This window comes from Mustela nivalis (genome assembly GCF_964662115.1).
Source record: "Mustela nivalis genome assembly, chromosome: 8".
Taxonomy (NCBI): Eukaryota; Metazoa; Chordata; class Mammalia; order Carnivora; family Mustelidae; genus Mustela; species Mustela nivalis.
Window position 1 is genome coordinate 119,735,256 of NC_139027.1, and position 13,686 is coordinate 119,748,941.

A 13,686-nucleotide genomic window follows, 5' to 3' on the forward strand; every position below is an offset into this window, starting at 1 on the left:
GCTTGGAGAAAGGATATCTGATCGTTATACTCATTCTGGTGCTGCATCATCTCTAGATTCTGGTCAGTTTGGGGCTGGAGTATCTTTTGGCTATGGTCGGTTTGGAGTTAAGTCACCTAGTGGTCATGGTCAGCCTGGAGCTGGGCCATCTGGAGGTTACAATCAATTTGGGGCTGGAGTATCTTTTGGCTATGGCTATTTTGGAGCTAAGACACATAATGATTATGGCAAGTCTGAGGCTGGGTCATCCTTAGGTTATGACCAGTTTGGAAATGGCATCCCTGGCCCCTCTGGTCCCACTATAGAGGTGCAATCTGGAAACCCTGGCCACATGGGAACTCCAGTGAATGGCAGGGCTCCCCAACACAGGAGTCCAACCAATGGCAGTGGGCAGCCTCCCCTGGTTCATCACAGTCAAGGAAAAGGTACTGAAATGGAAACTGGAAACCCTCTTGGCCAAACAAATGTCAACAAAGATCTCCTGGCTCAGGAAGGGCTGCTGGGAGTCATCATTCTCAACAGTCAGAATCTGGTGGGGGAGAGGGAAATGCTACTTAAGATCCTCCTAGGCAGCAGGACCTTACCTGCCGGCAAAGATCACCTCCTGGAGGCAGCTGGGTCCTTGGCTCTGGAAGGCCTGCTCGGCAAGGGTTCTCTTGGGGGCCTCTGTGGCCATGGGAGTCTTGCTGGCATCAACGATGTTCTGAAGAGCACGATTCCTTTGGGGAAACTCAACAGCTGGTGAGTTTGAGTCCTTTAGCAATAAAATAATTCTCCAAAACATTACTTAGTGAAGGTTGCAGGTGTCTGAAAGATACCACCCTGCACTATAAGCATCAGAGTTTCAGTCACCTGCTTGGAAAGTAGATATTAAGAAGGCAGCATCAGACACTGCTTCCTCGTCCAAACTGTCAACCCACCACCCAACACTCTGCCATATGACTTCATCTCTTGGATTTATGTAGGCTTGTGCATGCCCCAACTGAATTACAAATGGCTCTGGAAAAGGTTACAGAGGAAGCCTTTCCCAGCTGATATCTTAGGTATCACTTAATACTCCCAGAGTTTAAAAGAGCATCTTTGTATATAAGCTAAAACCATAGTTCCCAGGGATGCTTTGAATCTGAGGTCTTCATTTTCCTTTAGCATGTCAATGAATTGAGAAACATCTCAGTTGATGACTAATGCTTTCCTTGGAGGGGTGGGATTCAGAATGGAAACCCAGGTTAAGAAAGGGAGGACCCAGGATGGAGGAAAGGCCACGTTGCAGTTTGGGTGTTGAGTTGAGAAGACTGGGAATTCCTGTTGGCTCACTTTCCCTCCTGCTTCCCATTCTGTAGGCTCACAATCACTGACTTTGACATCGTCCAGGTATCATGGAAGGTCCATCCTTTCTCTGACCTCCAACTGCAGCTTCAGACGAGACTGACTATCACTTTCCCAAGGTTAAGTAACCATTCCTAGCTAGAGAAGGAGGCGTAGAAGGGAATCCCTGGATTAGGGGCATTTTTTTAAAAAGATTTTATTTATTTATTTGACAGACAGAGAACACAAGTAGGCAAAGAGGCAGGCAGAGAGATTGAAAGAGAGAGAGAGAGAGAGAGAAGTAGGCTCTGCACTGAGCAGAGAGCCTGATGCGGGGCTCGATCCCAGGACCCCGGGATCATGACCTGAGCCAAAGGCAGAGGCTTTAACCCACTGAGCCACCCAGGCGAAGGGGCAATTTTTAAACAACTGGGAAAATGTGTTGTGGCTACTTAAATTACCCACGTGAGGCTCTTGACAGTATCCTTCTAAACATACAAGCTACTTAGGGATGGTTGTTAAGAGGAAGATAGGTGTGAGAGTAAATCTATTCTTTTTCTGCCATTTTTGCTTGGTTTGTTGTAATAAACGTGGAGAAAAAAATGAAGTATAGACCTAAATTCACAGCCCAAAGACAATGGCCATTAACATTTCAGTTTGCTCCTTTTCCGACTTCATTCAGCACCATTATGAATGGCAATAAATATCCCATTGTATAGATGTACCATGATACATTTTTACCATTCTTCTATTGTTAGACACTTAAGGTGTTCCCAATTTTCGTTCTTTTTTAAAAAAAAGATTTATTTATTTATTTCAGAGAAAGAGAAGAAGAGAGTGAGTTAGGGGTAGAGGGAGGGAGAACATTTCAAGCAGACTCCCTGATGAGTACAGAGTCCAACATGGGGTTCAATCTCATGACCCCAAGATCACGACCTGAGCCAAAAATCATGAGTCAGATGTCTAACTGATTGAGCCACCCAGACACCACCCCCCAATTTTCATTCTGATATATAATTCTGTGACTACTATCTTGCCTTATAAATCTTTGATCATTGGGCACCTGGGTGGCTCAGTTGGTTAAACATCTGCCTTCGACTCAGGTCATGATCTTGGAGTCCTGAGATCAAGTCCCACACTGGGCTCCCTGCTCAGTAGAAAGTCTGCTTCTCCCACTCCCTCTGCGCCTCCCCCTGCTCGTACACGCTCTCTCTTTCTCTTACTTGCTCACTCTCTGTCTCTCAAATAAAATCTTTAAAAATAAATAAATCAATTGATCTTCTTTCAGATCTCTGATTATTTACTTAGAAATTCTCATAAGCGTAATTTATAGCTTTTGGTGAGTACTGCCAAATTGTCCTCCAAAGAGATGACTGTGGTGATAAGATATAACTAACATTATTGAGTGCTTAATATATTCCAGGCACCATGCTGAGGTTTATGAATTATATTTATATAATATATGAATTATTTATGAAATATATATAAAATATATTATTCACCATAACCTTAGGAGGAAAGTACTGCTATTAGGCCCATTTTACAGAACAGGAAACAAAAGCAAGCATTTCTTTAACTGACTTTCAAATTTATATTCAAAAACAAATTAAGTTAAAAGTATAGAGCTTGAAGTCCGGAATTGTGATGCCACCAAAAACAAAACAAAACAAAACAAAAAAAGTATATACTGAGGAGGAGCAGGCATGATTATTTATTTTTACTTTATTTGAGAATAAGAGAGAGAGAATGAGCAGGGGAAGGGGAGAGGGGGAGGGAGAAGTCAACTCCCCAGTGAGAAAGAAGCCGGATGTGGGACTTGATCCCAGGACCCTGGGATCATGACCTAAGCCAAAAGCAAACATCTAACTGATTGAGCCACCCAGGTGCCCAAGAACAGATATCATTTAAAAAATATAAATGTGTGTAGGTCACGTTTCAAGCCCACAAATGCCAGTGGTTATTTCCAAGCTTGAGGGACATCTTTAGAACAGCCCCAAACATTTGCTCTGGAAGGGGAGGGTTTCCTGCATCGCCTGGAGGAAACAAGCGCAGTGACTTGCCCCTAAGACAATCTTAGGACCCAGAGAGTGTCTTGGCTATGACGTCCCAGGCCACCCCCAATTCAGGCCCCATCTGCAGCTTCCCCAGCAACTCAGCTCACACTGCCCTCTGCTGGGTGTCCAGGCTGCTCAGCTTCCTAAGTGGCTCCACACTGGATGTGACCATCAAGGCTCCCTTAGCACTGTCCCAGACCACATCCGGCCAAGTCTCACTCGCTCTACAGAACTGCCAGCCCGTCTTCACCGGGATCCACACGCGAACACGGTAGGTGCCGGGAGAGCTGAGTGCTGTGCGGGAGTAGTGGGGGGCGATGCTGTGCATAGTGGCAACTACCAGGCTCCCTGGGGACCACAGACAGGGTGCAGCAAGCCACACCACCAGAGCATCTCTCCTCTCATGTCACCCACCAGGGAATCTAGATTTCTAAACAAGAGAGGTTAGCCTCTCACTGGAAGCATATGTCTTCCCTGAAAGTGGCCATGAGTGTTGCATGGTCCCTTGTCTGCGCAGGATCCTGGACAGAGGGATCCTGGGCAGGATCTCTGTCATATCACTTCTCACATTATGTTGTAACTGAGTGCATATCCCTACAGGAGCTCTGTGAGAGCAGAAGCTGCCTTATATTTATTATTCATTTGTTCATTTATTTACTCAACAAATATTCAGCCAGTCACTACAGTGTTGTTCCTGGAGATACACTGGAGCAAAAGACAGAGAATAATGAGTAGATGGTTGGCTGGGCAGACAAACGGATGAGTGAGAGGATGGGTGGCTGGAAGGATGGATGGATGGATGGATGGACGGACGGACGGACGGATGGATGAGGTATATGGATACAGGATGGAGGGGTATATGGATGGAGGGATGGACTGAAGGGTAAAAAATAAACTGATGACTCAAAAACACTTTTGTGGTCTTCTCCTAAAAACCTAAGCTAGGTTCACTAGATGAGGTCTAAAAATGCATGCTCACTTAGTTTAAGAGCAATGGGCTAAGAGTTAATAAGATTCTGTACCACTATATTTCAGACAGACCAGTCCCTAAAAAGGTGTCTGTCCAGAGGCTGGGCTGGGAACTCAATCACCCCCAATGGATGATCTCTAGGGTCATTACTTCATGGTTGAGAAAGACACTGTAAATCACAGATGGGCACTATAACTCAGGGTTTAAAAAGACAGTCAGCCTATCCTGAGAACCCAACCACCTGCTGTCTGTGATCCTTTCTAGCTCCCGGACTCTGAATTCAATGCCTTAGAATAAAGATCATAAACTTATATGCCCATTAGGGGTAGGAAATTAGCAGAAATGAGTAAGTGGGCTCCAGTTAACAGAAATACAACACGCAAGTTCAATTTCAATTTTATGGCCGCTATAGAGAATAGTGGGCTGTGCAAACTAAACATTATATGGCTCATCTGAAGAGGGCAGTCCCTCTTTGGCTCTAGCTCACTGGCCATCTGGGAAGATGGACCCAGTTGGGTGTGATTTCTGTATCTTAAGTAGAAACTGGACACATGGATTTTTATGTAAAGTTACTTAATTTTTAAATTCTGAAAACTCACTCTAAAATTTTAAAAAAGACTGTCCTTGCCAAAGGAAACACACCCATGGGCTTCTTTTGGCCTGCGACCTACCACTTAGCAACCATTATTTTAGAAGCTTGTTTCTAAGAAGAAATGCCTTCTATGCACCTTTAATCAAGTCACAAAGAGGGTCAAAGCTATCACCTGTTTAAGAGGCACTAGAGGCCCTATTGATGACAGGTTGTCCTCCAGCCCATCTGTTTCTTTCACTTATCGACTCTTTACCACAACTCTATTTTATATATTACACATGAGAGGCACAGAGATGTTATGTAAATTGAACAAGGTCACACAGCCAGGAAGTAGTGCCCTGGGAGGCAAAGAATCTGTGTTTTTAACTATTATGGTCATTTGAGTTAGCAGATGCCAAAGGGCTTAGACTCACCTCTGGAGGGGAAAAAACATTTTGTTAACTATTAGCTGTAATTGCTGTTCTTTTCAATGTCCCTGTTCCCCTTCCCAGCCTGCTCTCATCAGTGACGAAAGTCATGCTGAAGCGGACCCTGCGGAACTCCTTACCCAACATGGTGAGTTTGACAGGGTGGACCCGGCAGACCCTGGAGATCAGCTGAGGGTACAGAGGAACAGCCAAGGTAGGGAGAGGTGGCCCATGCAGGAAGTTTGATCCCTGGACCCTCCCGCCCTGCAGAACTTTGCTGCCCTGTCCTTTGTCTAGGTCCCCAATGCTGGGGGAAGGGGAGAGAAAGGGACACTTATGGAAGAACTATGTGTGCCAAGTGGGTTTCACCTGTGGAAGAGGGAGATCTGTGTTGTGTTTACAAAAGACTGATAAAATCACTCCACTCTCTATGTGGCCAGTCAGAGGCTGGGCTGGGCCAGGCTGGGAGGGTGGCCCAAGTCCCCTGTCACAGAGGCCTCTGCTCATCTGCATTTCAGCTGTGCCCAGTGGTCCGATTTTGGTTCTACGTCATCAACCAACAGTTGAACGTCCTGAAAAGTAAGTGTTACTGGCCTGAGCATCACTCTCTTGCTGAGACATTGCAGGAGCGGCCCCGCCCACTCCTGTCTTCTCCCCTTCAGGGCTTCCAGAGAGACTTTTCTGCATTGCACTTCTGATCAGAATCTTCGGTAGCTTCCCATTACCAGGATAATCAAATGCAAAGCCCCTAAAGCTGGCAGTCAAGGTCTTTCCTGCAACTGCTCTAGCCTCATTCTCCTCTGTCCCCCTCCTGCTACTCCAGCCAGCTGATGTCCAGACAGCCCAGATACTCCAGGCCCTGTTGACACATCCCAAGCTTTGCTCTGAATGACTTCTGACGCCCTCCTTCTGCCTGGAAAAAATCCCACACTCTTTTAAGGTGTGACTCCAATGGTTTGTCCTCCCCAAAGCCTTTCCAGATGTCTCCAGGTAGAATGACTCTGGCTCAGGACTGCCATGATATTTGCACACCTACCCATCAGGCTTATCATACGGTGTAGAAATTGTTGGGTTTCCTGCACTAGAATGGAAGCTCCTTGAGGGGGAGGAGCTCTCTTGTAGTCTTTCTTGTATTTGTCTCATAGCTGGGCAGAGTAGGCTCTCCACATATACTCTGTCGGAAAATGAACTAGAGACGAAAGGGAGGGAGAATGGATGAATGGAACGAAGGATGGAAGTATGAATGAATGGTAAAATAGAAAAGTGAAAATATGTATGGAGGAATGGGTGGAGAGAAGAATGAATGAGTGGATAATTACCAGGAGGTACGGACAGAATAGGATGAAAAAAGAATGCAAGGAAGAGGGAGAATGGAGGAAAGGGAATTTAGGTGGAGGAAGGAATAGAGGGAAGACAGAAAAATGAGACGGATCTAGGAGAAGCAGGAAAGAAATGAAGGAGAATGGATGGATGAAAAGGAAAGGGCAGAAGAATGGATAAAATAATGAAAGTAGAGAAGGAAGTAATAGATGGTTGAATAAAAGGATGAGCGCATGAAAGGGAACGTGTATGGATGGATGAGTGACAGGATGGATGGAAAGAAAGGAGGGTCTGTTACTAGGTGTGTGGAAGACGGATGATGGATGGGTGTGTGGAGAGATAGGTGGATTCATTGAGAGAGTGATGGAAGAAAAAAGGAAACAACAGAGATGGATGAAAGGAAGGGAAGGGGAGAAAGGGAGGGAACACCAGGTGGTCGGATGGGTGGATAGATGGGAAGACAGTAGAAAGATGATGGTGAGGCAGGCAAGAAGGAGATGGGTCCATGGATGGATGGACAGACGGAGGGATGGATGGGTAGATGGATGGACGGACAGATGGATGGATGGACGGACAGAGGGATGGATGGACGGACAGAGGGATGGACAGATTACTACCTTCCAAGCTGAGAATGTTCTCTTATGCCAGAAGACTGTAGGGCCCTGGGGCTACAATGTATTTTCCAGAAGTTTGGGAATTATCCCCCCCTTGTGGGTAAGTCTGTGTATGGCAGGGACAAAGGAAGGAGTTTTATGAGTCTGTATTTCAGTCAACTTGACTCTCGGATCTCCTCTTGTCCTCCCTGCCACTGTCACCTCTGTCCCTCTCTCTCCTTCAGATGTCCACTCCCTCGGGTTATTTAGGAGCCTTTACTCTGCTTTCACCCAAGTACCCACATCGTCGGAGCCTCATTACCGCCTGGACTTTCAGGTACAAGCAGCAGGTTCTCTCCTCAGGAGTCTTCTGAGATTAGCCATACCTTCGCAACTGAGACTAGCTCGGTTAGTGGCCTCCTCACTCACGGGGTCCCTTTGGCCAGGCAAATGTGCTACAGCTGCCCTGTTAAGAGAAGTGTACGTGTCATGGTTTTGGAGGCAGGCAGGCTTGGCTGCTGCTTGACTGTGTGACCTTGGACAGGTCCCCTTGCCTCCCCATGCCTCAACTTTCTCATCTCCCAGACCCCTATGAAGTGATTATTGATCATCAATCAGTTCCAAGACACACATTTCCCCCACACTGTAACACTGTAACATCTGAAACTGGTATGTGTCTTATATTCAATGCTATGTCAGAGTGTAGTTGGCAATTAAAAAAAAATTCTCAGTGGCACATTAAATAATGTGTATCTTAGTCAATGGTATTTTCACATGAGTGAAATACAGTAAAATGATTAGATAAGAAGATGTCTGGTTACTTGTCCAGCAAAGAGTAGGGACTCAAAACTTAGTGGTTTATTCCCCTTTTCCCTTGACTTAAATAATATTAAAAAAAAGTCAAGTTGGTTATTTGACATCACAATATGTGGGGTTCCATGCTGGAGGAGAGGTCCATATTAGACTACGTTGGAGGAGAGGTCCATGCTGGAGGAGTGGTCCATGGTGGCCTCTCTTGCATGAACATCATCCTACCAGCGCCTCAATACATGGGAAGTTCTGATTATGAAAAGGGTGTTTTGTTCCACAAAGTAGGACCTTCAGGGATTTTGGAACCAACAGCCCGTATGCCTTCTGGCACTCAGCCGTCCAGAGTCAGAGATGGGGTTCCAGATTTTAGGAACAGCTCTGCCACCAGCTCACTGTAAGACCTGGTCAAAGCTGTTCACATCTCCGAGTCTCCTCTTCCCCGTCTATAACCCCCATGTTTGCAAGTTTGCTGTGAAGATCAAATGAGAGGCTCGGGCCCTGGCACGCAGATGATGCTCAATTAATGGAGGCTTTCTGATTTTCCCCAGGACAAACACTTCCCAGCCTCTTTCATTAACTGGCTGATTGAAAGTAAGTTTTTCTTCTTATATCCATCCCCGTTGTCCCCCAACCTCAATGCCGTCTTCAATGTTGAGCAATCCTTTCTCAAGGTTCTGAAAACCAGTGTAAAGTCCTGCGGCCGTGGACAGCCCACCTGACACACAATCTATATTTTGGTCCATAGTGAGCACTGAAGCTGGGTTTTGGGGTAGCAACGTCACAGTGACCAGTGTTATGACGGGGCTCCTGAGCTAGCCCTCCCCATAGTGATTAGTGTGACACTGGAATTCTAGAGTCTCCTATTCCATTGTGATTCTTTTTTTTTTTTTCCAAAGATTTTATTTATTTATTTGTCAGAGAAAGAGAGAGAGAGAGCGAGCACAGGCAGACAGAATGGCAGGCAGAGGCAGAGGAAGAAGCAGGCTCCCCACCAAGCAAGGAGCCCGAAGTGGGACTCGATCCCAGGATGCTGGGATCATGACCTGAGCCAAAGGCAGCCACTTAACCAACTGAGCCACCCAGGCGTCCCACCATTGTGATTCTTGTTGTAGATTTTTCTGAAGTAGCCCATTCCATAGTGATCAGTGTCAGACCCGAGTTCTAGGCATAGCCCACTCCATCGTCACCAGCATTAAGGTGGAACTCCTGAACTAACCTAGTCCACAGTGAAGAGTTTGGACAAGAGATCCACTCACTCTAGAATAATTAACCATTCAATAAAATTGCTGAAATTTTCTACTCTTGACGATCAGTTTTGTAAGATTCTTGGGATATCCTACCCAAAAGCGAAGACTATTGTAATGGTGTCCCTAAAATACTTCACTGTTGTGGTCCGTTACTGGGATATCTCATTCCATAGTGAAGGTATTACCATTGGGTTTCTGGGCTAGCTCCTTCTCTTGGTGCTGAAGTGAAGCTGTTCTTAGTATTACGGTTAAGCTTCCAGGCCATCCCATGTTATGGTGAAGAGAATTGTAGTGAGATTCCTGGGACATTCCACAACTCTAGTGTGAGAAGCTTCCCAATAAAGCCAATTGATGACTGAGTCTTGGTAGAATTCTTCTTCCTTTCTTTATTTTTTAAAAAAGATTTTATTTATTTATTTGACAGACAGAGACCACAAGTAGGCAGAGAGGCAGGCAGAGAGAGAGGAGGAAGCAGACTCCCCGCTGAGCAGAGAGCCCGATTCAGAACTCAATCCCAGGACCCTGAGATCATGACCTGAGCTGAAGGCAGAGGCTTAATCCTCTGAGCCACCCAGGCACCCCCATTCTTCTTCTTTTTTTAAAATCATGTCACTATGTTCCCAGTCTATTCCCAAATCCCTTAAGCTCTATGTGTGTGGGGGAGGGGGCTCTGGACAAAGGAGAACTGTCCTGGCCAGACTTCAGAACTATCATCACAGCTTGCCTCAGGCCACCTCTGCCCCCTCTAGGTCTCTCAGGGGAGGAGAAGAGACATCCCTCCCTCAAGCAGGAGGAATGACCTAGAGTCTTCCCAGGGGAGCCAGGGATGGCCTGACTCACCGGAGAGCCCTCTAGCTGCTTCCCTGGCAGTTCTCCATGAATGTGGTAAAAGCCAGGGAAGATGGCCAGAAAAAGCTGTGGCCCGGGCACTCTGACCCCAGAGTCTGAGGCACAATGCCACTCCCAGCTTTCCAGTAGGCCTCTACCAGTTGCATCCTCTCTCTGGGCCTCTCCTGTCCCACCTGTAAAATATGCACCATCTCTAAAGGTCTTTCCGTCAACGATGAGTGTTGGGGACACGGGAGAGGACAAGACCAGAGGCCAGAAGGGTCTCTGGAAAATCCGTAGCCACTATCGGCCTGTCTCACGGTGGTCTTTCTTTGTTGCCAGTTGCAGAGACCCAGTGGTCACCCTATCTGTAGGATCAGCGTGGCACCCCTGCCGGGAGTATGGTAAGGAGGTTTAAACCCTGGAGGGTCCCTGTGGAACTCTCTGACCTCCATCTTGAGGGACTGTCATTTTCATTCACTGCAGATAGTCCCTTTGTTAGAGCTTGGCTTCGGATATGCTCAGGGCTGGTAAGATGTCATACCTCTCCAGAAAGGTGTTTCAGCCTGGGGCCGCTTAAGGCAGAAGAGCCTCTAAGACCTGAACCAAAGGAATGGGGCGGTAATGGGGGAAGGCCAGGCAGTGAGCATCATGCCCCCATCTGGGGGTACGTGTGCTGCATGGCGGAGGGTTTGAGCATTCCCGCGGGCCACAGGAGCTGAGGCCATGTTCTGCATTCCAGTAAGATGTGAAAAAGTCAGCCTGTTGACTAGCTGTGAGCCGCTCAGGGCTCAGAGGCAATGGCGCTACCCCAGTGAGGCTGCCTGGGACCCTCTGACCTGCACCCTCAGCTGCTGCTTGTCTGTCCTCTGCCTTCCCGTCCCATAGAAGAAATCTGCTCCAAAGCTGCTTTTTCAGTGTTTAAGATACACCTCAGGATCTGCCTGGGAAAAAAAATACAACTGAGGAATAAGATATACATTTAAAATCCCAGAAGGACAGAATCCAGTTGGCAGAGGCCCTGGAAATCCCAGGATCTTCCCGATGGGTGGGTGGCAATGAGCTGGGAACCCTTTGCGTGCAGGAGCCTCTCTCGGGACATGGTTGCATATTTCAGGGAGGGGGTGGTCCCTGTCGCAGGTCTTTGGTGCAACAGTGAAGAGCACAGGCTTTGGAGTCAGGTAGATTCGAGTTCAAATCCTGACCTCCCACTAACTCTCTGAATCTCTGCTTCCTCTTCTGCAAAATGGGAGTGAGAATAGCCCCTAGCTTAGAGAGTAATCCTGAGAAATGCATGAAGAAAGCTTACGTGCAGAGCCTGCACTGCGAACTGCCTCCTCCAGGGAACAGTGTACAAATGAGGAGGCAGAGGGAGCAACTGGGCAAAGATCTGGATAGAAACTTCAAGGATGTGAGAACCCATAGTCAGACCCTCCGCATCATCCCTGCTCCCTACGGACGAGTCCCTACAATGACAGGGGTGGAAAATGCGCGAATTTCAGCCGCCCCCTCTGCTCATCCCTCCCGGCATTCTTCTGCGCCCTGCAGAAAGAGTGACCAGAGCAGACGGGCTGGACCTCTGCGCGAAGGGGTGCAGTTCTGAGACTATACCACGAGGTGGAGCTATGCCCCTGCTAATCCGTGTTTCCTATACCCAGACTGAAGCCACTTGGGTAAAGCCGCCTTTTTAATGTCAGGCACTGTGCTGGGCACTTGGCTTTCATGATCTTGCTTGATTTTCTTTCCTTTTTTTAAGATTTTATTTACTTGTTTGTCAGAAACAGAGAGAAAGAGAGCACAAGCAGGGGGATCTGCTGGCAGAGGGAGAGGGAGAAGCAGGTTTCCCACAAAGTAGTGAGCTGGATACAGGACTCAGTCCCTGGACCCTGGGATCATGACCTGAGCTGAAGGCATCCAGAAGCCCCATTCTTGCTTCATTTTCAAAGCCATCTCTTAAGGTCAATATTATCAGCTTCATTTCAGAGAAGTGATATGACTAAATATGGAGGCTAGGAGTCAGAATTCATGGGCTCAAATCCCAGTTCTTCAGCCTACTAGGATAGTTAACCTGCCTGTGCTTCGGTCTCCCCATTTGAGAAATGGGGCTAATATTAGCAGTAACATTATGGTAGTTAATAGACTTTAACTATTTGTTTGGTTTTTTGGTAGGCTCCACACCCAGCGTGGAGCCCAGTGCAGGGCTTGAACTCATGACCCTGAGATCAAAACCTGAGCTGAGATCAAGAGTCAGATGCTTAACCCACTGAGCCACCAAGGTGCCCCTTGAGCTGCTTGTTTTTGTTCTGTGTCTGGCCCTGTGCTGGGCACCTCACGTGAACCATTCATGTGGTCCTCACAGCCACCTTAGGAGGTGGCTGTTAATATCTCTGGTTTGCAGATAAGGGAACTGAGGCTTAGAGAGGCTAGCTGCCTGTCCCATTTTCACATAGACGGAGTGAAATTCCAACTCAGGTCTCCGGGCAGAGAGCAGTAGGAGGTGCCGGTGACTAAAGGCTCAGGGAAGAGACACCCCAGGTTCTTGTCCTGGCCCACAACTGTCCATTATGTCCCCCACGCTGCTCTGGCCTGTTTTCCCACTGGTACTACAAGAAACAGGAGGATGTAGGAAGCCAAGCCCTTTTGCAGTGCCCTGGCTCTGTGACTCACAGTATGGCAGCCAAGAGACCCCATCCTGGAGGTGCCAGAGCTGGGGCCGAGGGAACGCACAGTGAGGGAAGGAGCCCAAGTCCACCCTGCACAAAGCCACCCCTGAGCTCCAGCCTCTCTAGGCTTCCTCATGTCCCATGAACCCATGGCCTGAGGACACCCAGCGGTGGCTCACAAGGCCATTCTGGCCCAGTGACACACATAACAGCCTCCATTCCCCCAACCTCCTTTTCCAGCACCACCTTTGTGAACAACACGAGAGGTCCTGTGGGCCTGGAGCAGAACTGCGTGGAACCAGATGGGGAGACTTCTCCCCAAAGTCTCTGCGGTGCCCCCCACACCTGGTGTCCTTGTCCGGCGATGAACAGCCCTGGGAGGTGGCCCGTTGCCAAAGAATCTGGAGTGGGAGGGCTGTTGGTTCTTTCAGACAACAAACAGTCAGGTCACGTTTGATGTGAATCTGATTTATGCAAATATGGAACAATGTCCTGAGAAACATGAATGAAGTTTCACTTTGTGACCAGAAAGTTAATTTTTTTTCATTGTTAAGAGCGTACAACTAAACACACTTCAGTCTCTCCCTCCTTAGGAAGAGTCAAGGTCCTTTCCTTTGGCACCACATTCCCTCCAGTTCCCTACCTCCGTCTCTCTTCCCCTTCTCAGCCAAGGTCCCCGGAGCTGAGCTTCTCAGCCTTGAACTCGCACAAGAACCACCTGGGGCTCTGTTGGAATGCAGGTCCTGGTGTGGTTAGAGTGGGCAGAGACATGAGGTTCTGCCTTCCCAACACGCTCCCTGCAGAGACCGCTGCTATGGGTCCCTGGGCCACCCTTTGGGCTGCAGGCTTGTCTTGGGCACATCCAACGCTCTGCCCACCTACTTTCCATCAGTCACC

At 47.8% G+C, this 13,686-nt stretch overlaps 1 protein-coding gene across 1 annotated transcript; it reads left to right on the forward strand.

Annotated features, from left to right (window-relative positions):
- Positions 1–433: 433 nt before the first annotated feature.
- On the forward strand, positions 434–13,314 carry LOC309870656 (BPI fold-containing family B member 4-like; the record flags this gene model as incomplete). The annotated part of the gene is made up of 9 exons (XM_082743020.1): positions 434–741; positions 1,341–1,445; positions 3,490–3,630; positions 5,413–5,476; positions 5,847–5,907; positions 7,487–7,578; positions 8,600–8,642; positions 10,469–10,530; positions 13,030–13,314. The coding sequence occupies 8 exons, from the start codon at positions 434–436 to the stop codon at positions 10,498–10,500; spliced, it is 846 nt and encodes a 281-aa protein (XP_082599146.1). The 3' UTR covers positions 10,501–10,530; positions 13,030–13,314.
- Between the last annotated feature and the right edge of the window lie 372 nt (positions 13,315–13,686).